The following is a 27,196-nucleotide window of genomic DNA, read 5'->3' on the forward strand; positions in this document are numbered from 1 at the left end:
ACCGGCGATGACGAGAGGAGCCGCCTGTGTTCCGAGCCGCTGAAGAATTCGCCGCCGATCGCCCGGAGGTGCGGGAACCCGTGTGGCCCGGGCGCGGGGACTCGGGGCAGGGGAGGGACCAAGGGGCTCTCCTACGGCCCCAGCTACCGCGCCGCGGACTCCAGAAGGTGATCATTCCGTTCTCCCGCTCCTTTCCCTCCCCCCCCACTTAACTTTTTGTCTCAGCTCGTCGGCCGCCAGGTCTCCTCTCCGCATACCCACCCGTGGCTGTGCCATCCGCTCGGGGCATGGGCCCCCCGACAAGGCTCCAGGAGGCGCCGCGGCCTCGCAAGACGTGAGAGGCCCGCTTGGGTAGATTCCGAGGTTCCGGAGAGCAGGGGAGAGCTCCCAGCCAGCGCCCGCGCGCCTGGCCGGGTGGCTGTGAGCGCTGCGCCCTGCGCGGTGCAGAACGTCCCGGAGCGCCGGAGCCGCGGCTGAAGCTAGTAGCTGGCCGGAGGAGCGCCGCGGAGCAGGCTGTCATGCCCTATTGATTCCTCCCTCCCCGCCAAGTATGTTTGGGCTGGACCAGTTCGAGCCCCAGATCAACAGCCGGCACGCTGGCCAGGGCGAGGGGAACTTTAACGAAGCCGGACTGAGCATGAACGCCCACTTTAAGGCTCCTGCTTTCCACGCCGGGCCCCCTCCTGGCCCTGTGGACCCTGCCATAAGCGCTCTGGGTGAACCCCCGATCTTGGGTTTGAACATGGAGCCCTACGGCTTCCACGCGCGCGGCCACTCCGAGCTGCACGCCGGGGGGCTGCAGACACAGCCTGTGCACGGCTTCTTCGGTGGCCAACAGCCTCACCACAGCCACCCCGGAGGCCACCACCCGCACCAGCATCACCCTCATTTCGGGGGCAACTTCGGTGGTCCCGACCCAGGTGCCTCGTGTCTGCACGGGGGCCGGCTGCTTGGCTACGGAGGTGCAGCGGGCGGCCTGGGCAGCCAGCCGCCCTTCGCAGAGAGTTATGAGCACATGGCGGAGAGCCAGGGGCCGGAGGGCTTCGGCCCGCAGCGGCCAGGAAACCTCCCGGACTTCCACAGTTCGGGCACCTCAGGGCACGCAGTGCCTGCTCCGTGCCTGCCGCTGGACCAGAGCCCTAACCGGGCTGCCTCTTTCCACGGCCTGCCCGCCTCCAGCGGCTCGGATTCTCACAGTCTGGAGCCCCGGAGGGTGACGAACCAAGGAGCTGTAGACTCGCTGGAATACAATTACCCGGGCGAGCCGCCCTCAGGACATTTTGACATGTTTTCGCCCTCTGACTCCGAAGGGCAGCTGCCACATTATGCGGCGGGTCGCCAGGTTCCCGGGGGCGCTTTCCCGAGTGCTTCGGCCATGCCTAGAGCCGCAGGCATGGTGGGTTTGTCCAAAATGCACGGCCAGCCACCTCAGCCGCCGCCACAACAGCAGCAACCTCAGCACGGAGTGTTCTTCGAGAGGTTTGGCGGGGCCCGAAAGATGCCTGTGGGTCTGGAGCCTGCAGTGGGCTCCCGGCACCCGCTAATGCAGCCTCCCCAGCAGGGACCACCACCCCCTCAGCAACAACCCCCTCAGCAGCAGCCACCACCACCCGGGCTTCTGGTCCGACAGAATTCTTGCCCTCCTGCTCTCCCGCGGCCCCAGCAGGGCGAGGCTGGCACACCCAGCGGCGGCCTGCAGGATGGGGGCCCCATGCTGCCCAGCCAGCACGCGCAGTTCGAGTACCCCATCCACCGGCTAGAGAACCGGAGCATGCACCCGTATTCTGAACCTGTTTTCAGCATGCAGCATCCCCCTCCTCAGCAGGCACCCAACCAGAGGCTGCAGCATTTCGACGCGCCCCCCTACATGAACGTGGCCAAGAGGCCGCGCTTTGACTTCCCGGGCAGCGCAGGCGTGGACCGTTGCGCCTCGTGGAATGGCAGCATGCATAACGGCGCCCTGGACAACCAACTCTCTCCCTCTGCCTACCCAGGCCTCCCAGGCGAATTCACACCGCCTGTGCCGGACAGCTTCCCCTCAGGACCGCCCTTGCAGCACCCGGGTCCGGACCACCAGTCTCTGCAGCAGCAGCAGCAGCAACAGCAACAACAGCAACAGCAGCAGCAGCAGCAACAGCAACAGCAGCAGCAGCAGCAGCAGCAACGCCAGAATGCGGCCCTCATAATTAAACAGATGGCGTCTCGGAACCAGCAGCAGCGGTTGCGACAGCCTAACCTGGCCCAGCTAGGCCATCCCGGGGACGTGGGCCAGGGCGGCCTGGTCCATGGAGGTTCGGTGAGCGGCTTGGCCCAGACGAACTTTGAACGGGAAGGCAGCAGCGCGAGTGCAGGGCGCCTGGGCGGCTTCGAGCAGCAGGCGCCCCACCTGACGCAGGAGAGCGCGTGGTTCCAGGGTCCACACCCGCCCGGAGACCTGCTGCCCCGGAGAATGGGAGGTGCTGGGTTGCCGGCAGACTGTGGCCCGCACGACCCTGGCCTGGCGCCTCCCCCTGCACCGGGTGGCTCTGGGGTGCTATTTCGAGGCTCTCTGCAGGAGCCTCTGAGGATGCCGGGGGAAGGCCACGTGCCCTCACTAGCTTCGCCCGGGCTGCAGTTTGGGGGTAGCTTGGCCAGCCTAGGCCAGTTGCAGTCACCTGGGGCCGGTGTGGGGCTGCCCAATGCTCCTTCGGAGCGGCGGCCCCCGCCTCCGGACTTCCCTGCGCCAGCTCTCGGGGGCCAGCCCGGCTTTCCATTTGGCTCAGGGAGCCGGCAGGCCACGCCGCACAGCGCTCCAGGCGTGAACTCGCCCCCGAGTACCGGCTCGGGTAGCGGCAACTCGGGCGCTGGCGGGGGAGCTTACCCGCCACAGCCGGATTTCCAGCCCAGCCAGCGCAACTCGGCCAGTAAACTGGGCGCTCTGTCGTTGGGGTCCTTCAACAAGCCCAGCTCCAAGGACAACCTGTTCGGCCAGAGCTGCCTGGCTGCGCTCTCCACCGCTTGCCAGAACATGATCGCCAGCCTGGGTGCCCCCAACCTCAACGTGACTTTCAATAAGAAGAACCCACCCGAGGGGAAGAGGAAACTGAGCCAGAACGAGCCCGACAGCGCGGCCGCAGCCGGCAACCCGGGCTCGGATTACTTCCCCGGAGGGACTACTGGGGCCCCTGGACCCGGAGGCCCTTCCGGGGCCAGTGGTGGCGGTTCCAAATCCTCAGGACCGCCTAACCCACCCATCCAGGGGGATGGCACCAGTCTCTCCCCCAATTATACCCTGGAATCAACATCGGGGAACGATGGCAAGCCTGTTCCCGGGGGCGGTGGCCGGGGAAGGGGACGCAGAAAAAGGGACAGTGGTCACGTGAGCCCAGGGACCTTCTTCGACAAGTACTCCGCAGCTCCTGACAGTGGGGGAGCACCAGGGGTGAGCCCTGGGCAGCAGCAGGCTCCTAGCTCGGCTGCTGGAGGAAGCTCAGTGAATGAGGCCCGCGGGCCCACGCCCCACGAGAAGGCCCTCACGTCACCTTCTTGGGGAAAGGGAGCCGAGTTGCTCCTTGGGGACCAGCCGGACCTCATGGCGTCCCTGGACAGCACAGCCAAATCGGATGGTAGTTCCCCACACGTGGGTGAGTTCGCCTCTGATGAGGTGAGCACAAGTTATGCGAATGAGGACGAAGTGTCCTCCAGTTCTGACAACACTACAGCCCTGGCCAAAGCCAGCCGAAGCCCCCTGGTGACCAGCTCACCCAAACTCCCTCCTCGAGGTGTGGGTGCTGGTGAACATGCACCGAAGGCCCCTGCGCTCGGCCTGGGTATCCTGTCTACCTCTTCCTCGACCCCTGACAGCTATGGTGGGGGCGTGGGCACCGGCCATCCTGGCACTCCAGGCTTGGAGCAGGTCCGGACCCCAACAAGCAGCAGCGGTGCGCCGCCCCCCGACGAGATCCATCCCCTAGAGATCCTCCAGGCCCAGATCCAGCTGCAGAGACAGCAGTTCAGCATCTCGGAGGACCAGCCCCTGGGGCTCAAGGGTGGCAAAAAGGTTGAGTGTGCAGTAGGGGCCTCAGGAGCACAGAATGGTGACAATGAACTGGGCAGCTGCTGCTCCGAGGCCGTCAAGAGCGCCATGAGCACCATCGACCTGGATTCTCTGATGGCAGAACACAGCACCACCTGGTACATGCCCCCTGACAAGGCCCTGGTGGATGGTGGAGATGAGGACAAGACCCTGGCGCCCTGGGAGAAGGCCAAGCCCCAGAACCCCAACAACAAAGAAGGTATATGTGTAACTGTCTTCCTTGTTTTCTGGTGCCAGCCCTAGTGTAGGCTGGTCTTCTTCATCTCCGCAGACCCGGGCATCCTGTCTGGCTGCACCCTGCTGGGCTATCAGATAGGTTTTGGTTTTCCTTGTGGCAAGAATTTAGATTCTCTTCTGGAGGATCATCCGTAGTTACGCCTTCTATCTCCCAATTTTAGCTGAGTTTTTCAGGGTCCAGACCTTGGAGAAGAGCTCCCTCCCCCCATTTCACACTAAGACTCTTGCCACCCTCATCCTCAGCCCCCCTCCCCCCCTGCTTAAGTGTTCTGGGTCCCCTCACTGGCAGGACACTTGGAAGGTTGTATCGCCCACCCTTCCCTCCTTAGCCTTCGGCAGGAGTTAGCTTAGGTGCAATACTTCAGCAAAGTCCCCGCCCTGGTGTGGGCAGCGTCACTCAGAGGCCAGGCCTCATTGGACATTTGTTTTTTAGAGAATAGCTCTACCTGGGGACTTGCCAGGGCTCCAGGCAACCACCACAATCCCAGGTGTATAATCTTGACACTGGGCATGAGGGCTGAGGCTAGATTCTGCCTGGCAGCCACCGCACCACTCCTTCAGGACATCATTTGTGTTTGGGGATATGACTATGTGTTTGTAACACACAAAGGACCTTCGATTGTCAATATCTCACTTGGCATTGGTGACAGATGTCCAGTCCCAGGTCTCATTTGCACTCTGAACTCCCCTTCCTTTCCTACCAGGCCTGCAGGCCTTTAAGGTATGAGTGACAGGGCCAGTAAAAAAGTCGGAGGGATCTTAAATCTAAAGAGTAGGCTGCAGTGAGTTTAAATTTTATTTGAATGGGGCTTAAATTTTTTTCCTTACAAAAACATAGACAGTAGCCTTTTAAAATTGTTAAGATTGTTTCACCTTCTTTCCCCACTTCTAAATCCTCATTGGTTGATTGGGTTTTGCTGGACAGAATATTACCATGATGCCCATGGTGTGGCTAGTAAATTTAAACCTGTCTTTTTAAAAATGTACCCTTGATCGATACTTCCAGTTTTCTGCTCTCTGCTGAACCCTCCCACAGACTACTGTGTCTTAAGCATGGATCTGGGGAGGGTGGGTTTTAAGAGAATATGACAGGCCCTCTTTTGGGAGGAGGAAGATGGGAGCTGGGGGGTGTTGGAACTCTGTCTGAGTAGTCTTCCTTAGGTTTCTGGTCCTCGAGTGTGGTCTGGCTGCTTTTCTCTTTGTTCCTCCTTACTGCCCAGCCTGGGATGCCCAGACGCACGCTCTCATTTGAAGCTGGGTGTTTAGCATGCACAGCAGACACCAAGACCGGCATCAGCATTCTACAGACTACTCCCGTGCAAGGCCAGAAATTGGTTAGTTTGGGACCCTCCGCTCTCCGGCTCTGGCTTTTAAAATGGAGTTGGACACAGTTTCCTGTTGTCCCCTTATTTTCTTGTGTATAACATCTCGATCTAGCCGGATCGATAGTCAGTTAGCACAGAACTCAGCGCTGTCACTTCTGCTGGTCTAGCCTATCCACCCCCCCCCCCAGTAATTAAAAACATATTGGCCAAAATGGGGTGAGAAAAGTTTTAAAAAATTATAGAGAACTAATAAAGAAAACCGGTTAGTATTTCCCCTTCCAGTCTTCAGAAGGACCCTACTAGGTGGAGAAGTATTGCGGTTTTAATGAGTTTTTTTTCCTTTAATTTATCTTCCCATCTTATCCTTAGTGGGAGAGGTGCAGGCTGCAAGTACTGAAATGTCAGCACAGATTTTTTTTTTTAAGCTTGTTTCAGTGTCCCGGTACTATACATATATGGAAACATGTGCCAGTTTCTTCTGGGTTGATTCCCCCTGTAAACTGGAGGGACGCTCACCTGTCTGTGAAGAGACAGAGACTTCCTTGGGCCCAAAGGGCTGGGTGTCTCCTAAGCCTGGTGGGGGATACCCACTTGACCGCCATTGTTCCCCACTCTGATATAGAAAGCTAATCCCCTGGGTAGCTCGACTCACCCTTACTGGTAGTACATAAAGATGATTAAACTTTTCATTATGATAACAACCCACAGTTCCGTTTGTATAGGTTGTACAAATAAATACACACAGTTTTCTGTCAGCCTCTGAGAGCCCTGGCTGAAAACCAGTGAAAAGAGCCACTTTGGAATAAGTCAGAAAAAAAAAAAAAAAAAAAGGAAAATAGTCTGTTTTTTAAAAGTCCCATGGTCCCGTTAGCTGAATTGGGATATCCAGTGAGGCTGATGGGCCTTGAACTTCCAGCCCAGAAAGTGCTCCCCTCCACCACCCTCTCAGGCAAAGGCAATTTCTGTAATGATATTTTATTTTGTCTCGCTGTAAAACATGCCAGTACTAATGTGATTAAATATTAACTCCATTTCTGAAATTCTCTGCTCAGATGACAAAATGCTTGCTAGTCAATGTTTTACAAAGCGATCCATGCTGGAAGGAGAAGTACGGAGCCATGGGATGTGCCTCACTTGTTCTTTGGGCTGTAGATGGTCCCTGGGAGAGGAAGAAAGTTTACTGGCCCATTGCAGTTCCTAAAAAGTCTAGGCAGGAAGGTCATGTGGTGATGAGCAGAGCGAGCGTTTCTAGATGACACGGTCCGGACTTCTTAACCAATTGGGCAAATAACTTTTCATTAGGAAACTCCACTTCTACCCATGAGGCTTCCTGCATGAAGTTGGAGTGGAGAAAAGAGCCGGGTGAACCAACCTGAGTTCGAGGTGGTTCAGACGTCTGCAAGGATACCATGGCTTTAAGATAGTTGGCCGGATGTCTACGTATGTGTAATAGGCATAGTGTAGACTTGGGGAATTTCAAGACCCAAAGGAAGGGGAAATGATAGTAGAAGATAGGCAGTGGGCACTGACTTGGGAAAATCTGTTTTCTCTCTTTCTTTGCCCCACATGAATTTTAGGACAGGAATTTTCCATGATCTGTACTGAGTCTGTTCTCACCAAACTGCCCTCTTTCTCCTGGTAGTCCTGTGTACTAAACCCAGCGACTAGAGGGTCTTCCACTCAAGGAAGGCAGGAGCTGCTGACTGTGTCTGCACTTCGCACCCAATCCTTGCCTTCTCCACCCACCCCTCCATTTTGGAAGTCGTGTGTTTTTACAGAGACTTGGGAGACATTTTTGGAATTTTGTACCTCTGTGTTCCTGTAGGAACACAGGCAAGGTTGAGAAATACTAGGTAGGCAGGAATGGAATGCTAGACTTTTGTTAGGTGTAGGGTGGACTTGAGGCAAGGCTTGTCCTGGCTGCACCCTGGCTGATGGAGCCATGTGTCCATCATTCCTGCACTAGGGAGAGAATTTTGAAGTCTCATCTGGACTTTCCCTGGGAAGGTAAGGCGGCATTGCCATTGTTTTATTCCTGCAATATCACCCAGCACAGTTTGCACGCCTTCATGTGACTTCTGTGTCTTCATCGAATGTAACCCCAAGCTCCTCAGGTGCTAATCAAGGGTACTGTAAATGGATAGGGATCCCCTTTGTGCAGCCAGTGCTCTGGCTGCCCACTCACTGGCTAGTGGAGGGCATATAACTACTGTTCTTCCACGCTTATTTAATATTTCATGGCTGTAATAAACCTGTCTTCCATGCCCGCCTCCCGACATAAAACCCCAAGTAGCACACATCTGCAATTATACATTTCCACTAAATATTAATAAAGGACAACGGATTTTTAAGGGGCTGATGCTCAGTACAGTTGAACTTGCCATCCTCTCTGCTCCTGCATTTCCCCCTGTTGTGTTTTAATTTTTTTTTTTTTAAAGTTTAAATACCAGTGCATTCCAACGCGCGACATTTACTTATAGTTACACACAACTTGTGCTGATGGGAAAGTGATTCCTCATGTTAGCCTTCTCTCATATAAATTCATTTGGATTTCTTGCGAGGCCCCTTCAGACCGGAAGTGAGAGGCTGTTGAAATGCACTCCTGTTTTACTGAGGGCTCTAGGAAAAGAGCGTGGGTGGCTTAATCTCATTTCTCTTTCTAGCAATGAAATTCTGTGATTCCTGATATGATTTTGTTTGCCTGACAGAGGTATTTAAATTTCTACAAAGAATCTTAATCGGCCCTGAGAATACAGCTGGCCTCACCAACAAGCCACTTGATCCACTCTCCTGATATAAAATATGCATCTTTAATACAGCATGCTAGGGGACCAGGTGAAATGAGAGGAGTGAAATTCTCTTTGGGGTAGAAGGACCGGCTGGAGGGGATCAGGGGGCTCCTCAACACTGTAGAATCGGCAAATCACTAGTGGCCTGTTCCTCTCCACTCGAGTGACAATAACATTGGATTGTGTTCCTTGCCCAGGGAGCAATCTGCTTTGCCAAAACCGTTTAGGAGATAAATACTGTCAGTTAGGAATACTGTATTTACCTCTGTTTGGCTAATTTTAGAGATGAAAAGCCTGCAGCTTTGTATAATGGGATCAAATATCTGGGGAGTGTGTGGGGACATGCAGGCAACAGGAGAAACGGCCAACTCCTCCCTTGCCCAGGGGTCCTCATCTAGCTTGTTTTCCTGTAGCCAGCATGCCTGCCTGCTTTCTAGCCTATTTGGCTAATTCTCTTGTTTGTTCTTTGGCCAGGAGGAGCTGGGAAGAGCCCAGTTTCCTCCCCTTCACTTAACTCAGCATCTGTCTGGTGAGGGTAGGTTTGTTAGGACGAATCTATTTTTAGGCGTGTCTTGGGTAGATAGATTTGAGTGTGGGATTTGTTTGCTCATGGCAGACATGTTGATAGATCCCTTAGCGTGTGATGGAGAGGAGTTTCCTGGCCTCCTCATACATATCGAGACCAGATGAAGGAGTCTGGGGGCTTGCTAGAGAGAGTTAGCCCAAATGGGGTTCAGTGTTCTGTCCAGTCTTGGGGCGACAAGCAAAGGAAAACAGATTTCTGGGTGGCTTCTGCCTGTACCCCGACAGGCACGCATCTATGTGGACTTCTCTCACTCAGATCTCTAGCTTCTTGTCCACGGTCCCCATCCTGCTTTCCCAAAAGTGAGCTAAAATCCTCATCTCCGTGGCTACAGCTGGCAGCTTCTGTTTCTGTAAAGGGACTGAATGGGCATGAATCTCAAAACCATTGATTCCGAAGTCCCTGATTACAAAACCTCTGCCACTGCTCTGTGGTTGGCTTTTGACTGGCGTATCTCAGCAGCAGACACTTACACCCTTCACTGGGTTTTGTGTGCGAGCATGTGGAAGTGTCTTCCTGGCTAAGTTCAGCTATGTCTGGTTTCTTGTGAGGGGAGGAATCTTTGAATCAGTGATTTTCCCAACTCCCCCTTTCCCCAATTGTGGGCATCAGACACTGCTGTTTGTTTATGGAAATTCCTCTTGTTTATTGTAATTTTTTGGTACCAATGATGTGGCAGAGAGGATGCTGGGCTTTCAAATTAGTCATGGTTTAGCCTGCAGGGACCCTCTGTGTCCAAAGGCACAGAAGTCCCTTCACATCCCAACACTGAGCTGCTAGGGGGACTGTGAAGCCCATAATTGGGCTCCAAACACAAGCAGCTGCTAGGATCCTGGTGTATCTGTCTGGATGGTTCCAAGGGCCAGCATGCAACACTCAGTCTCATCTGGGGACAACTGCCTGCCAGTCTCATTTGGGGACAATTGGTTGATCTGCTGGGTGTAAGGACGCCTTGTAGGTGTGGCCTTCCCAGGGCCCAAACTCTACAGAGATGTGTGGAAAGTGGTGTTGAGTTTAATTTTCTTGGGTGGGGAACAGGTTTAAAAGCCATCATTTTCTTGTGGCATATTGACCAGAGGGAGCTGAGGCCTGCTGTGTTTTCTTGTCGGCGTGTTAATCAGTAGGCTTGAGGTTTGGAAGGCCAGCTGAGTGTCTGCTATAGACAGTGGTGCCATACTGAGGCACCAGGTCCAGGAGGCACCACAGGTTCCCCTGAGTCTTGTAACTGTTTCAAGTCTCTAGTAATTTTCAGTTTGGACCTAGCAGCCTCACTGTAGACAGCCTTGAACCTACTGAGTGGGACTCCCAGCTACGGTGTCCAGGGCTGAGAAGGCTGGGTGGTTTGTATTATCACTGTTCCCTTGCAAAGCTAGATCGAGAGAGAGAGAGAGAGAGAGAGAGAGAGAGAGAGAGAGAGAGAGAGAGAGAGAGAGAGAGAGAGCTTTATAACGATCGTCTTCGAATCCTTCCATGATTTATACATCGTCGGAGGGACCCAAATGCCCTTTAAACTGAAGGCGATTGAATTGAACAGTTTGGAGGTCTTAACACATTCCTACTCGCTTGCTGGCTCTCTCCGAATGTCCCGGAAGAGACATCTTATATAAAATGAACTGCTCTGAAAAAGGAGGGTAAAGACACCCAGTCAGTTTAGCCCAGTGTAGCCCACATCCTTGGCGGCAGAAGCAGACTCTCACAGAGTTCTGCCCTTAAAGCACGGAGGTTCAGCATGCCTGCCATGCCACGTTCCCCCTAGACCAACTGTGTGACTGGAAATCTCTGTCTTTCTTCCCATTTTTGGCCTCTCTGTGCAGAGTTCTAGGCTCTTCACAGAGACACTTATCCTAGAATTCAGATGGCTCTGACAGCTACTGGTTTAGGGTTTGTAGTTTGATTTACTTGCTCTGGATGAAGAGCTGAAGTAAGTTGGAAAAGCATGTTGGGGGCATGTTGCCTTTGAGGGTCTTTGGAAAACTAGATGCTTTAAAGACACTCAGAGGAGAACCCCATTTTAGAACCTCTCCCAAGCCCTCCCCCAGATGTCAAAGGCTTTGGAGGAATTGTGAACTGACTTTGGGGCCCTTGGGGACTTCTTGCCCTGGACCCTCTTCCCACAGCTGGCCTTCAGCAACCCAGTGGCCCATCCCTGTGCTTGAGCTCCTAGATTTAAAATTACTTTTTCCTCCATGGTGCTGATCCAGATGTAAAGAATCTTTGGGCAGAAAGGGTTCCTTTGACCCTAAGGCATGGGAAAGACACCCCCCCCCCCCCACCGTGGCTGACGGGATGCTGTGGCTTTTCTGATGCCTTGGGCTTCTTCACATGGAGTGACTGGGGCCATGAGTCTGTCTTGAAGTTGGGGACCCCAGCATGCTTTGTCTAGCTTTCCTGGTTGTATTTGGGAGTTCCTGGAATGTGAGGTGATAGTTAATGAGTTCCTCTATGCATGTGTTCATGTGACCTGCCCGACACACACACACACACACAGAGGGAGAGAGAGAGAGAGAGAGAGAGAGAGAGAGAGAGAGAGAGAGAGAGAGAGAGAGAGAGAGAGAGAGAATCAGTCATTCAGGGCACAGGACATAGGACCCTTCCCAGTCACAGTGACATCCTTGAATCTTGGAACATAGTATTGTTAAGTGATTGACAGTGACCACCAGGAATGAGATACTTCGACGGTCTCTTAGATCAGAGAAGGTGGGTGAGTCTGCAGAGACTGAGCAGCCTAGGGAGGAAGCTAGGCTAGGCTGAGAATATGCTAAGAAGTTGACAGATTCTTTTCTGTCTGAAAACTCTTAACTGTTGAAGGCTCACCTGGTGTGGGTGCCCCCTTTCTCAGAGGACAGAAGGCAGAGAGAGAGAGGGAGAGAGGGAGAGAGAGAGACAGAGACAGAGACAGAGACAGAGACAGAGAGAGCCTTTCCCAGTTTGGAAAACCCGGGAACAGCTTATTTTCTTACAGTGGGAGGAGTGGCTGCCATAGAGATGATGGACAGGCTGAAGTGCGCCCAGAGAGTCCAATGTTATTTACTGCATCTCAAGATTTAGGTGTGGAAAATAATTTCTAACAGTGGGAGTCATTTCCATCTCCCGGACAAGGCAAGGGTGTGGGAATTGCTTGGAGACTGACATACCTATCACAAATGACAAAGCCGAACTTTCCCCACAGGGTCACAGATGTAGGGGGACAGATATGGAGGGTCTTGCTTGGAAGGTCTGTTAGCAGTGAGCTGCCAAACCAGTACAGGGTGGTAATAACTGAAGGCAGGCCTTGGATGGGTTGAGCCACAGAAATGTCCATCTAGCCAAGTCCTACAAATGCAGTGAAATTTGAAGATGTGCTGGGGTCGTTCCATAAGCCAGGGACAATGGGATGGGGGTGTCCTTTCCCCTGGAGACCAAGTGAGCTGGTCTTACCTTCCCCAATCCCCGTGGCAGGTCCGTCACAGTTAGAGGAACCAGCATGCCCTCACTGGCCTCCTACTCAGTAGATATTTTTATCCTTTTTTTTCTGAATGGTGAGGCAAAAGGGAACTCAAGTTAGTGACGGATTTAGCAGAAGGGAGATTTTCTGACTTGGGCTGAACCTGGTATAGGAAGGAGCCATGACAAAGAGACTTAATGCTTGGCCTTTAAGGGTCCAGGAACCCTCATGCCCTGGTAAAAGGCCTGGCTGGTTGAAACAAGTGGTCTTTCATCTCTGCAGCCGACTGTTGCATCTAGTAGCTGAGTAGAGAGAGGCTGGCTTTTTTGAAGGGCAGCGGCTGTGTGATCCTTGTGCTGTGACTACTTCTAAATGATCCAGGCTCTGGGCATCTTTCTGTAGGTTGTGTTTTGGGCATATGTATGTGGTGTGTGTGTGTGTGTGTGTGTGTGTGGGTGTGTGTTGAGGTGTGTGTGTGGGGTAGTGGTGGGTGGGTGTATATGCCCTTCTGAGCTCAGGCCTGAAAACTCTTACTAGGAAATGAAAACATAAATTTTGCCCCTCGAAGATCAGATAAAGTTTTGGTCCTGTTGGTGTGAGGTAGAGGCTCACCTATCTTGTTGTGATCGGGTTTTGCTGAGTTGGCTGTCTTGTTGGGCCTCTTTGAGAGGGCTGGTGAATCTCCTTGTGTATTTCATTATGTTGGCTCAGTTTAGTTAATAAGCATTTAATATGTGTTTGGTTTGTGAGAAGCATCCGTGTGAGGTTAGAAGTGTTTGTATGTGTGCACATATGTTTCCCACTACCCAGAGCCTTGGAGGCAGCCATAGAATGTGGTCTCTTATGATGTCTCCATCCTGGGACCCTGGGAAGTTTCTGAGCATTAATTCCTAAAAGATACAGAGGCAGATGACATGACCCTGAGCCGAGGTGCCTCAAAGGTGCCCTGTATCATACTGCTACTGTGATGATCGGTGGGAGTGCTGGTGTGTGGGCCTCTGTGCCTGTGTGTAAGTTCAGAAATGGGTGGGTCGATTTCCAAAGAAGGAAGGGAAAACATGCTGGGGCCTCGTAAGCCGGGAAGAGAAAGAAGATGGCAGACTGACCCAGAGCCTTTCTGAGGACTGTGACTTCACAAGACACACATGTCATGTTGATGGGCGTTGCAACTGCAGGCCCTCTCTTTGTCCGTGGGCTCCCCACAATTTGCCTGTCCCTAAGATGGCGTTTGAAAACTTCACACTTTAAAGCGACTACCCCCATAAAGCCAAGTTAGGCAATGGCAATTTTGAGCAAACATCTTCCTGAGGGGCCCCCCAGGTCCCTGCTTGCTTTGGCTCTCACATGTCATTTTCTGCCAAGGCCCCATCTTTGCACCATCCAGGCCCAACCTGGGTGTTTTTGGCACTGTGCCAACCTTCAGTGAACTTGAGGCTCTGAGGAAGCAGCAGGCCTTTGGGATGATGAGGAGACAATTTCTTTTTCTTCCTTTTATGTGGGTCTGTTAAAGTCTAATGGACATTGTGTCTGGCTTTAAATTTGGAGAGGGTCTTTATCTAACCCTTAAAACCAGAGTAATTTCCTGTTATTACACATCTCCCTTGTCTGGGGTTCTGTGTCAGGGTGGGTGCACACCTGTTATCTTTCTTAAATGTGATTATGACATTTTAAGCTTCTGGTTGGTAGTAAGAATTTATGGGCCAGGTCTTGCTAGAAGGCAGCAGCCAGAGGCACGGCCATGAAGGAGCCCCATGCCCAGCTCCTGCCACAGCCTTACTTCTCTTTAATGAATTAATCTAACTCCCCACACTTGGTATTCGGTAGTTATTTTGGGAATCCAAGGGAGAAACAACAGGAAGATTTTAAGAAAAGAAGATGAGAAAGAGGAAGAGGAGGAGGAAGAAGAAAAAAAAGAAGACGAAGGAGGAGGAGGACACTTTGAAAAAAAAAAAGGAAAGGAAAATTGCTGCTTTTGAAATCTGGGCAGACTTGACATGAGACGCTGTGGAGACCGTGTGAACAGACCCGTGCCACTTAGCCTGAGGTGGCCCCACTGATTCCACTTCTCTCAGTGGAGTGTTTTCCGTTGTTCGGAGTAGCAGAGTTCAGAACAGCCCGGCACCTCCTCGAGGCATTAGGTAGCATGTTTGCACACCCTCGCCTTCCAAATCTAGAGAAATGTGGTTTGATGGGAAATAGCAGTCTTACCATCTTGCTGTTTGCTCAGTGTTTAAAAATAGTTTGTTTTGATGTTCTGAATTTCATCTTATCCTTATTTGCTTGTTTGATGGAGATGTGTGTACTGTGGTGCCTCGCGAACAGACAGGGAGTGGTTGCCTGGTTAGAACCACACAACCAAAAAGTGATGGTGATTTGGCATGGCCCCTGGTGAGAGGGAGCCAGGACATTTGCTTTTGGCTTAAACTATCTCCTCCCTTCTGCAGCATCCTCTCCCCTGTTCAACAATATTTTGTTTTTCCCTTTAAAAGGATTTGGGGCCCATCTGCTGAGTCCCCCTCTGAATAGCATTTCAGGGGTTACAGTAAATGTGTTTGAGGGCGATCTCAGCTCTCAGCCTGGGTGTCCCGGCGCTAATGGTTAGCAGGGCCTATTACAGAGACTCCAAGTGCATTGTAAATGGCTTATGCAGAAAAACCATTTAGATAAAAATGCAATTTTCCCTTCTGCATGGAGTACTAAGAATTAATAGCACATTCCTTCTAAATGGGTATTTTCATATTATATTTTCCCCCTAATGAAATTCCTTTCCCAAACAGGAGCAAGTTTCATTTTGAACTTGGGGGTAGAATGGACATGTTTGTTAGCAGGCAGATACAGCACCCCAGCCCTTCCTTGCTTGAGGATCCTGGGGACTGACTCGTGCCTGTGTAGGATGAGACAGGGTGCAGAGGTGCATCTGCCCTGTGTGAGTTTCCTTCCTTTTTCCTGCTGTAGGTTTGGGGTACTGGGTGGTTTCAGTGCATAAAGCAATTAGCCCTAAAGCTTGAGTTCTGGAGGCTGAGCCCTGACCTGGCCCTCATCAACCCCACCCCACCCCACCCCTCAAGCCCAGCTTGGGGAGTTCCCATGATTCTCTTTGATTGTGTTTGCCTGCCGGCAGGGCAGGCCTGCTCCTTCATAGGTGACAGCTGGGAAGGGGACTGTTTTGTCCTGAGTGTCTAGCAAGGGACTGCTCTAGGGGCCAGGTCCAGCAGCGCCTGCCTGAATGACTGATTTGGGCAGGGGATCAGGTACAGGCTAGGCAGCTCACAGCAGTGACAAGTGCTGGGAGCTTGTCACTGGCTTCCCTGGGATTGGTTTGTGGGTGTGCCTTGTTGAGAGGCACTGCTGCCTAAAGACCCCAGAGTGCACCTCTGTGCTGTTTCCATGTGTGAAACGCAAAAAGCCCAAGGTGGGAGAAACTTATTCTTGCCTTTTATGTCCTTGTCCTAAAACATTTCCCAGCTGAGGGAACTGCCCAGAGAGGACAAGTGACTCAGCCAAGGTCACGCAGCATAACTCCCAGTGAGGGATGGACTTCAACCGAGCCTTACCTGTGGCCTTTTCTTTTTCACAGGGGAGATAGATTCTCATCCAGCTAAGTTGTTTTTTGTTATTGTTGTTGTTTTCTTTTTTTTACAGACCAAAGCCAGGTTTCAAACTAGAAATTTTCAAACCTTTCTAGACTTCCTCCAGGGGCATTCAGCATTTTTCTGTCCTTGCAAATAGTCTGGATCCTGGGGAAGCTGTGGGATACCTCATCTCTCCTCATGAGAGACTGTGCCTCAGGCATGGCTCTCTGGCTTTTCTGTTGTCTCAGACATTCAGTTCTTCATTCTTCCCTGTAGCATCCTTGACACAGAGAAAAGGGGGAAAGGAATATTTCCCCCATAGAAGCCTTGTGAAGACCCTGTAGTGTGATGGTGGTGGGTGCTGGACTAATGTTGCAGAAGCACAGGCTCCAAAGCCAGACCTCCTGGGTTCAAACCCCAGCAACTCTCCTTCCTATCGTTGTGTCCTTGGGCAGGTTACTCAGCCTCTCTGTGCTTCTGTTTTCTCGTTGGCGAAGAGGCTAACAATAGTTCTCCCTCAGCGAACTGCAGAGCGCCAGTCTTCACTGACAGCCTGCTCTGCCGGCTGCTTCATGTTTAAGACCTTCAGAGATTAAGACATACACAAGCATCACTTTTACTGTTTATGCAATCTGAAGGTTGGGGAAACTGAGGCAATAAAGATTCAGCGTCACCATCAGGCTGGAGGGTGGGAGATGAGCTGTGTACAGACCAGACCCTCTTGTTGGAGGCTGTTGGGCAGACCTCATGTCGGCATCAGCTGGTGGGGCTGGCAGCGCGCTGTCAGGCGCTGTTGGTCTCCGGCAGCTGGGAGCATGGAGGTGTTTTTCTTCCTTTTGACAGCATTACCCGGCTGGGAAGCTGTCCCTGGTGTGCATAACGGTCACCCTTCCTGTTGGAGGAATTCATGAGCTACCCCAACCCTACCCTCCCAGTTCTGGGCAAGGAGCCAGAGCCAGCCATAAACAGTCTGGGAGCTGACAGTATACCCGCAAAACCCTGGTGTCTAGCACCTCAGGTGGGGTCTCAGCAACCTGCAGAACTGGGGCAGAACAGAGAGAGTGACCTGGGGGTAGAGTGTTGACAGACAGTGAGGTCTTTGCTCCTGTTGGGATCAGAGTGTTAGGAATTGGGTCCCCCTGGGCTGTGTGACTTTGGGTAGGAACACCACCTCTCTGAGCATTGTTTCCTTTCCTGGTAGACAGGTATACTCCCATGATTCTCTACAAGGTGGGTGTGGGCTGAGCGGCAGAGAAGTAGCAGAGAGCTTGGAGTGCCGAACTTAGGGGGAAGGGATGGTTCTCTGACCCTCAATCCAGTTATGCTTCAGTGTTCATGACTGCAAACTGGGCTGTCGTGGTGGTCTCAGCCAGGGTGATGTCCCCCAGGAGAATTTTGGCAGCATCTAGATACAGCTCTGGTTGTCACACTGAGTCAGGCCTTCTGGAGTGTAATGGATAAAGCACTGGCAGAGAGTGGCCCCTTTCACCCCAACAATAAAACCATCCAGCTTTTCCCATAGGTAGTTCCCATAGTCGAGAAATGTCTGGACAGCAGTGAGTGGCCTGAGATCAGAATAAACCTCAGGTCATTCAATAGGCACATACCAAGCCCTTCAGCATGTGTCAGGGCTGAGGGGAGCCACTCTGGTGCAGTCTGCCTTCTAGGGTAGAAGATAGACCACAGACAGCAATAAAGACAGCATCCCAGGATGGGCCAGCCTGGAAATAAGGAAGGACATGACAAGTCCCTAGCCTGGGCCACAGGGAGGTCTGTGGGAGATGCAGACACAGCACAGAGTTCGGGATGGTGAGAAAGAGTGAACTGTGATGCCTCTGGTATAAATGTTCTTTAGCTGGTGTTTCAGCCACAGAATTCCTGGATCTGTAACATGGACTTCTGTGTCTTGAAGCCAGCCACGTCCCATTGTTCAGGTTCATGGGTATAATGGCAGTGTCAAGAGGGTTTGTGGGCACAGTTAGGGACAGCAGTGTTTCACTGTGGGCGTGATGAGAGCTGGGGATCGGGGAGGGCTCTGGAAGGTGAGAGCCCATGTCACCGCAGGTTTTCATTTAACTGGGGTTTATTTGAATTCAAGGTGACCCAGAATGCTTTCCTCATTCCAAGCCAGGCTACCAGTTAGAACAGGGGAGATCTCTGCCACCCCCCAGGAGGAAGAGCTGGGGCACCAAGGTGGGGCTCAGCTTGCTTTATCTGGGGAGTCTGTGGTCCTCTGCTCAGGGCAATCTGGGATTGATCTGCTGGTCCAGGGTGCCTGCTTCCTCCATCCCTCACCAGCAGGGAGGCACAGACTCCACCCAGGTGATTGACTGCCCTGGCCTCCACCTTCTGGAAGCTTTTCTTTTGCTTTGCTCCTAGCATTCTGTGTGGTAAAGGAAAGTAAGTGCCCTTGGCCTAAAACCCAGTTTACAGATAGGGTAAATGAGGCTCAGTGATTGGGTGTGATCTGCCCAAGTCCATCAGTCTTGGAGGAATGGTGTGCAAACTCATGCTCTGATCCATGCTTAGGCAAAGACACACACAGGAGGAGGCTGTACTTCCTTAGCAGGTACTGGAGGTAACACCGCTCTCCTACACTCCCTGCCCTAGGATAGTCCAGTTTTTGTTGAGTATTCTCCACAGGTGGCAGAGCTGGGCTCAGAGCCCTGGGCATCAGTGTCATGACGGGGTGTGAATGGGGCAAAGACAGCCTTTTTCCTGATTGGGCCTCTGTGATTCAAGACACAGATCCTGGCCTCAACTGATGAGAAGGGCGCTTTTTGTGTGTACAGGGGCACAGGGCCATGCTGGCAGGACTGCTTCCTGTTGATTTCAGGTGGGGCCAGTGTCTGTTACAGATAATACTGAGCATAGCAACCCCGGTACTCTGCCATCTTTGACCCACCAAGGCTTAGAAAGTTTCTGCCAGAGAGCTGGGTCAGAGCCCAAGATCATCCATCTCTGCCAAGGAGGTACTCCCCATCCCAGCTACCCACCTCTTCTCTATCCTGACCTTGCCCCTCGAGACTCCTCCTGTGAGACACCATTTTCCTCCTTTAGCTTCTTACCGTTTTTTGGGACCTGGCTGACTATAGCAGAATTTCCTGTCTCACCTGCAGCCTGCTGGTCATCAGGCTTGTGTGTCCCAGACCTGGGGAAGACAGTGAAAGAATCAAAGGCCATGGCATCCCACTGGATAGGTTAGCTCCCCAACACCCAGTTTCCTCAACTATCTTTTGGGTTTTATGGAGTGTGGTGAGATTGAAGACCTCTCATCCCAATGCCTGGCATGGCTCAGCTGTTCCAGGCCTTGGCAGAACATAATTTCTGTCACCAATGTATAGAATCTGGACCTGTGGGAAGTGAGGGATGCCACTGGAAGAGGGGAGCCAGCGTTCCTGCACAGGGATCTTGGGCAGGACCAAGGGAAAGCCCAGTCTGTAGTTTTGGGTGGAGGTTATCCTAGGTATTGGGCAGGGTAGTGAGGTGCTGCCTTGTGGGACTTCCCAGGTTTTTTCCTGTGTGTTTTCAAGTGCAAGCCAGTAAGAAAATACATCTTCGGAGTCATGAAAATTGGTGTTTTATTTGTGTAGCTGTTGTTCATTTATTATTTGTGTGTATGTGCGTACACATTTTACATTTTACCTGGAAGTCACAGGACCACTTTCTGGAATCAGTTCTGTCCTACTGTTTGTCCTGGGCATCAGACTCAGGTCATTAGGCTTGGTCGCAAGTGGCTTTACCCACTGAGCCATCTTGCTGGCCCAAATCCATTAGTTTTAAGCTCTCTGCTCTGTGTAGCGTCTTCTTCAATCCCTGATTGTGTACAGCTTTGGAAAATCTGCCACTTGCTAATTTGAGGAAACGGTTGTAGAAAGTCCCTGGGGGACTGCTAAGTGCATCTCATAGAAGGAGAATGTTGCCCTGAGTGTGGACATGGGCAGGGATGAGACAGACCTGTCAGCCCTTAATCACGGGACCATCCCTGCTGCTTTGCCACCTGTCACCTGTTACTAAGGCAGGATGGGAGAAGCACCCTACAGGTCTTTCCTCTTGTGAGACATAGCCTAGGCTAACTTCAAGCTCAAACTCTCAAGGCTGGGACTAAGGTGACTAGGTATCTTCGATGCCCTCCAGATCCCCACCCTTTCTCCTTTTCTCCCTCCTGCAGAAGCCATCCCAGCATGCTCTTTTGGGGCCCCCAGAAACCAATTTGCAACGCAGAAGATCAAGTCTGTGTCATGATGGCTCGAAAGCCCCAGCTAGGGAGCCTCTCTGTCAAGAAAGAGAAGCCTGAGCCCACTGATTCACAGTCCAGGAATTAGGGCAGCCCCATGCCATCTTCTAGGCCAGTGGTTCTCAACCTGTGGGTTGTGACCCCTTTGGGGTTGAACGACTCTTCCAAAGGGCTCACCTAAGATCATTGGAAACCAAGGATATTTATATTACGATTCATAGCAGTAGCAAAAATACAGTTATGAAGTAACAATGAAATAATTTTATGGATGGAGGTCAACATACCATGAGGAGCTGTATTATAAAGGGTCACAGTGTTGAGAAGGTTGAAAACTACTGCTCTAGGCACCGTTCCCTACCTGCCCCGAAGCTGACCAGACTCCCACTGGATGTTAGTCTTCCCTGTGCATTTTTCTTGGTTATCATCGTCTAACAGGATGGGGTTGAAATCCTTGTGACAGGGCCTGCGTGCCTGAATCTGAAGGCAATTAAACCAGGACCCACAGCTTAATGGTCGGGGGGTCCCTGCAGGAATCACATTTGATGAATTTCCTCTAGTCTCCTCAAGTGAAGGGAGCACCCCCATCATGGGACAGCTAGGTTTCTCTATCAGAGAGGCCATCTTGGCTTGCAGATGGGGCGGGGGAGGTGTTCCCTGCCCAGGAAGACCCAGGCGAAGGACCCTGCCAGGGTTAATTCTTCAGAAACAGAGAATTCCTGATACCAGATATTTCTTAAGTTTGCTTGGGGCAGGTAATTGAGTTTTGCTGAAGGAAATCTATAGCCCCTCTTCCTTTGCCCCCTCCTCCATTCCCTTTTCCCCAATATGCTTGTGTCTACCTTGGCTGCTTTGGGTGTGCTGGAAGAGAGCTCAGCCCTACCTGTGACTCTGGGACATAGGGTCTCCCTCCCATTTTCTGCCCTTTGACACCGAATTGAGTCTAAGCTGGGAGCAGCAGACACAGCGGCTTACCTCAGCCGAAGGTTCCCACATGTGCTGTGCACATTGGCCACCATTCAGACTTGGTTGCGGTCGTGCAGGGCAGGTGTGGCCACATCCACTGCTTCAAGCCATCAGGCCACATGCAAGGCTCAGGTGAAGTCCACCCCTCACTGGAAGCTGTGCTGCATATCGACTTACAGACAAGGAAGCTGAGGTCCTGGCAGGGCGGTGCTGGGCTCAGGCTCCCAGCATGGAACAGGTGAGAGTGGGACGGGGTGAAGCTTCCCCATGTCTCAATCATCAGACTCTGTCTTGGACCCCGCCTCCTCCCAGAGTCCTGTAAGAAGGGGCTTGACTTACAGATGGACTTCATAGCTGTTCTGTAGTTACTCAGTGGATAGTCAGCCAGAGCGTGACTGCAGGACACGTGGTGCTATCCTTGGGGTACTCATTACCAAGACCCATTTTACTGATGAAGGTGCTGACCCCAGTGAGGGGACCTTGGCCAGCCTATGGCAGCACTGAGCTCTGGCCTGGAGACGGCACCAAAGGGAAATTGGAGGTGGGTGGTCTGAGAAATGTGGCTCAGGGAAGAGCATTGCCAGGGTGACTCTGGGACCCGCTTGTCAGTGGTCCAGGTCAATTAACTGGTAGAGCCACTCTCTGTACATCAGCCTCTATGTAATTATGGATGCTGTTCTCCAGGTCTCAGTTTCCCCATCTGAGCAATGGGAGCATGGCGGTGTTGGGTCTCAAGGGCAGGAGGCTCTGCTGGGATTAGCCCCTCTGTGGATAGCCAGAAGCATGAGGGAGCTCTGACCTAGTGTGAGCTCTGACTTAGCCCAGCCTTTAGGCTGGTCTCTAAACTGGGCCTATGTGACCCTGGGTAAGTCACTTCACTGCTCTGGTTTCCAACCCAGGGAGGAAATGCTGGCTTCCTTGGTGAGCTGCATCTGTGGTAGAGAAGAGGGGCATCTGCTTCGAGTCTCCATCCTTGATTGCCGACAATAGCTACCCTATAAGCTAGGCCTCAGTTTCCCCATCTGCAATGGAGAAGCTGTAGTAAAACACCTAGACATACTTGCTACCCTCAGGTAGGCTATCTGGATGGATGGAAGGGCTTAAACTTCAGACAACAGAGTGCAGAGGTGGCGGAGTACAGCAGGCGCCATATTTAGCAGTGCAAGGCCTGCAGAGGGGGTGTGTCAATAGAAGGACCAAAATGACATTTTCAAGCCTGGGTTTGAATCTTGTCACTCTCCTATGAAGCCCCATGCAAATCACTTGTTCCCTTCTGACTCAGTTTCCCTTCCTATGAAGTGGGCCCCATGGATTTCTGACCCAGAAAGCTAGGAGGACTTGGTGAAGCATGGCACTGAGAGGTCAGCCTACGCCTTCCCAGGACGCCATCATTCTCCGGCCCAGTTCAGCCTGGAAAGATCTGGAGCAGCAGAAACAGAATCTAGTTCTCCCCTGGCTGGTCCGTGGTTTCTCTTCCTCTCTCCCTCCCTCCCTCCTCACTTGCTCGAATCAAGCTCAGCACGTTTCCCTGGGAACTGCTTAATATTCTACTGTGGTAAAATGAACTCATTGGAGCCACCCGCACGCGGCTGAATGAGCCCTAGCAGCCTTTCAGAGTGGCTCTAGACCCCCCTTGGGCCTCAGGGAAGGCTGGCAACAGCAGTAGCTCTGGGACAAGGGTCCCCTTTTCTTTCTGGTTCCCCAGGGGACCTGTTTCCCCAATGGAGCTCCTGGAGGGCCAGAAGGGGTCTGCAGCTTGGGCTGGGCGGCCTGTTTTGGGGTTTGTTTGGGCTACAGGGCTCTGTGTGTGAGGCCTCCCGGGGCAAGATGAGAAAGCTAGGTCTTCTACAGTCTCATGATTTCCTCTAATCCAGCCTTATATTGAGCCCAGAGTGGGCAGGGAGCCCCAGCCTATGATGGTGATGATGGTGATGATGATGATGATGATGATGGTGGTGGTGGTGGTGATGATGATGATGTGGGGGGTGGTGGTGGTGGTGGTGGTGATAGCAATTTAGGTGGGGATGGTAGTGCTTCTTCTGGTTTGTTTTTGTCTATGTGACACAAACCTAGACATGTCTTGGAAGAGGGAATCTTAATTGAGAAAATGCCTCTATAAGATTGGCCTATAGGCAAATATGGGGACTCTTTTTTGATTAATGATTGCTGTGGGGAGAGCCCAGCCCACTATGCATGGTTCCACCCCTTGGACAAGTGGTCACGGATGCTGTAAGAAAGCAGGCTGGACAAGCCATGAGGAGCAAGCCAGTAAGCAGTGTTCTTCCATGGTTTCTACTTCAGTTCCTGCCTCCAGGTTCCTGCCCTGACTTATTTTGATGGTGAACTATGATGTGAAAGGTGTATGATGAAATAAACCCTTTCCCCTATGATTCTGGTGGTGGCGTTTGTCACAACAATAGAAACCCACACCAAGACAGTGGCGATGATATTGATGACAGTGATGGTGGTGGTGGGGAGGGTGACTGTGGTGATATCTTTCTTGCACAAATAAAGCCTGTCTGAGAGATCAGAGAGAAGGAGTAAGCCACAGCACACCTTACCTCCTAAGCGTCTCATCAGAGAAGAGAGCAACTTCCTGTTTCTTCCTGCTTATATCCTTTTTCTGCCTAGCTGTATCACTTCCTGTCTGTCTGTACAGACCTTCAGACCTCCATGGTTAGCTAGTGGCAAGCTCCATTCTCTGACCCCCAAACAGGCTTTAATTGTGCAAGAAAGATATCACCCCAGGTGATGACAGTGATGTTGATATGGTAGTGATTATTGTTATGATGGCAACTGTGGTGACAATAGTGATGGCGATTGCAGCAAAGACTGCCATTTGTGACATCACCAGAATCACAGTATCGGCTGTCCTTATTCTTATTTGACACAGGAGAAAACCGAGGCCCATAAAAGTCAGCTTGATCAAGGCCACCAGGGCTCTATGCTTGGTACTACCACAGAGTTGTGCTAAGGTCAACTTAGCTTAGGGAGGGTAGCTCATAGGCATGTAGTGTCACTGCTTAAGTGCTGGTCATTGTCATTAACTGATGACTTAACAGCTGTGGATTCTCCCTTCCCACACCCAGTAACTACTGCATGCCATAGTTTCCCCCTCAGCTCTCTCAAAAGACAAAGAGGGGGTCGTAGAGTTAGAGGTTGTCATGAGCATAGACGAGACACCATGAAACTGACTGAGTTGCGCCTGGCAGGTGATAGCATGACATCTGCTATTATTATTTCTGACATTGTCACCACAAACATCACCATCATCATCACCATCACTACCGCCACCCCCACTCTTCAACCTCTGTATCTCCAACACTCTTTGCTGAGTGGATTTAGGTCACTAAAGGCAGATGTGGGGTGGTTTGTTTTGGGATAGGGTCTTTATATATAGCCTAGACTGGCTTTAACTCAGTATGTGGCCCAAGCTGGTCTTGGCTCTTCTTCTGTCTTAGCCTCCTGAGTGCTAGGGTTACAGGCATGGTCTGCCAGTCACACCTGTTCATGAAGTGTGTCCCTACCAGCTGACCTTGACTTGGTCATTTTATTGCTCTGGATCTCAGTTTCTCCTTTGTTGTGATGGGTGGAAGTGAGATTACAGATTTGGTGCCGTGTGTTAATCTAGATCAACAAGTCTTGACTGCCCGTGAAGCTGTGTGGATAAAAACTGAAGCTGGATCTGGGTCCACAGGAGCCAGTGTTGTGGTTTATAAAGGATGTCTGATAACCCTAGACAACTCCTGTGTGGCCTCTTGGCCTCAGGTGTGACTCAGTAGAAGGATCTTCCTGTTAGGAAATGGTAGCACTTCTTTGTAGGAAAAACACTTGTCATGCTAGCCCTTGATACAGATTGGGATGGACTTGGCAGATTGTCCTCTGTTACCACGATCCAATCTGTGTTGTCTCCACTGGCCTCCTGCAGTCATGGGACAGGCTGGCGTGGTGGCTGGGTTGATTCTCATTTCTAAATTTCATTTCATTTAGAAACTTTAGAACAGTTAGTGTGTGCACATGTAGGGATGGAGGGGTGACCACAGGATACCCCAATTCTGGCCTCTAGGGGTTCTTGATCCCAATATCATTTGCTAGTGTTACTCCAAGAACTCAGGTGGGTCCTAAGGTCTGTTGCTTGGCAACAGAGATAGACAGTCTTGGCTTTGACTCTGCCCCAACAGCCAGCTCCTCTGCATGCGCTCCTGGGTGGGTGGTTGCCTGCTTGGGGCCTGCTGTTCTCTTCTGGGACTTAGGTTAGACTGTATGTGTAGGCTCTCATTTCCCAGGGCTCCAGGAAACAGCCTGGTGGTTTCAGGTGTACAGTGGGTAGCTGTGAGGGAAGGTAGGGTGCCTGGAAGTTAGGACAGTGGGAAACCCATCACTCTCTTCCAGCTTCCCTTTTACTCACCTGCCTCTGCCTCTGGTGTGGGATGGTGCTGGAAGAGGTGCTGGGAAGGACTTGGCCAGGTCTCAGGCTGGTGTCTGGTGGTGATGTGTGGTGTTAAGTAAGGTATCCCACCTCTCTGAATAGGAGTCTGGAGACTGTGAAAAGAATGGAGTTCTCACTCTGCAGCTGTGTGTACATGATGCTCAGGAATGGGGAAGGTGTACTCATCCTGGAAAAGCCAGCCCAATGGATGCCCTCTACTCAGCTGTGCTCTCTCTCTCTCTCTCTCTCTCTCTCTCTCTCTCTCTCTCTCTCATATTCTTATTTTCACTTTCTCCTCTCTCCCTCCTTCAGAATCAATGCCCTCCCATACCCCCAGTTCTACTCCTCTTGTCCAGAGATGGCTGCAGAGCCAGAGAACTAATTCCCCTGCCTGAAGTCAACTTAAATGTCACGCAGAGAACATCATCTCAGGTTCCTATGCCACAGCCAGGCAGGGTGGGCACAGGGTCTTCCCAGGGCACCTGTCAGTCCATGCTGAGGTCTAGACTATCTTCTTCCTCTCTGTATCCAAAGCCCACAGGGAGCATTCTAGGATCCAGGCTCTGAAACAGGGTGTCCCCTGTCTGTGAGCCTGGGGAAACATAGTAGCCCCTCAGAAAGTCCTGTCTTCAGCCACCAGCAGCAATTTTTTGTAGGTTCCAAAGCCCGGAGTAGTGGCAAGGCTTCCTCAGGAACTGGCAAATTATAAGACCTACTGTGTGCAACACGAAAGCCTGCCCAGGGAGCAGAAGACAAGGCCCTCAGTGTATAGAAGTCACACTGTTGGGTTGTACAGGAAAGTATGAGAAATCAGGGTACCCCTGTTCAATACAGATGACACTAGGTGTGACAATGGGCGTGACAGTCTTGCTAAGGCAGGGGCATGCAGGAGGACAAGCCAGGTGGAGAGAGAGAGAGGGGACAGCAGTGTCCCAGCAAGGTGAATGAAGGCTGGGATAATGCTGCCACTCCTTGGTGACAGTGGACTGTGAAGGCCATGCTTCACAGTCTTTGATAGATCTTAGTCACTCTTCTGCCGTGACTTAAATGGCCTGGCCCTGGCTTCCCTGCTGTACAGCACCTATCAGCCTGGCCTTCTGGGATCTTTTTCTGTCTTCTTTGGAAGGTCACAGGGGCAAGTAACTTGTGACCTCTGCCCTCAGAGGAAAAGCTCTGGGCTTTAATCCCGTGTGTGTGTCCTAGAGACATAAACCAAATAGAGAAAATTCCTCCCGAGGTGGAGTGTGGGTGTTACAAAATGTGTCTTGTCCAGTGGGGGGGGATCTGACAGAAGATGAGGACAGACTGACTCAGTCATGGCCCCCACCCCGTACCTGCCTCTTCCCTCGGAGGCCTCTGCTGCTCTACCACACCCTACCTTCCCAGGTTATGCCAGAAACCTCATTTGGGTGTTGCAGGCCCCGGAGGAACTCAGAGCTAAGCCAGTCACCAGGGCTCAATCCTTCAAGCCTTCTCCCACCCCCAAGGGAGAGATTAAGGAACATTTCCCAGAAGTCCACAGGGCGGTTGGGGGTGGGAAACACCCACTGGGGGCTTCTGCA

General features: G+C 51.9%; 1 protein-coding gene across 1 annotated transcript in view; it reads left to right on the forward strand.

Moving 5' to 3' along the window:
- Window positions 1-550: 550 nt before the first annotated feature.
- Window positions 551-27,196, forward strand: part of Mn1 (MN1 proto-oncogene, transcriptional regulator) — a 38,029-nt gene continuing 11,383 nt past the window's right edge. The window contains exon 1 of the mRNA XM_027415921.2: window positions 551-4,274. Coding sequence (XP_027271722.1) covers window positions 551-4,274 — 3,724 coding nt within the window. The remainder of the gene's footprint in view (window positions 4,275-27,196) is intronic.

Source organism: Cricetulus griseus, chromosome 4, assembly GCF_003668045.3.
Source record: "Cricetulus griseus strain 17A/GY chromosome 4, alternate assembly CriGri-PICRH-1.0, whole genome shotgun sequence".
Taxonomy (NCBI): Eukaryota; Metazoa; Chordata; class Mammalia; order Rodentia; family Cricetidae; genus Cricetulus; species Cricetulus griseus.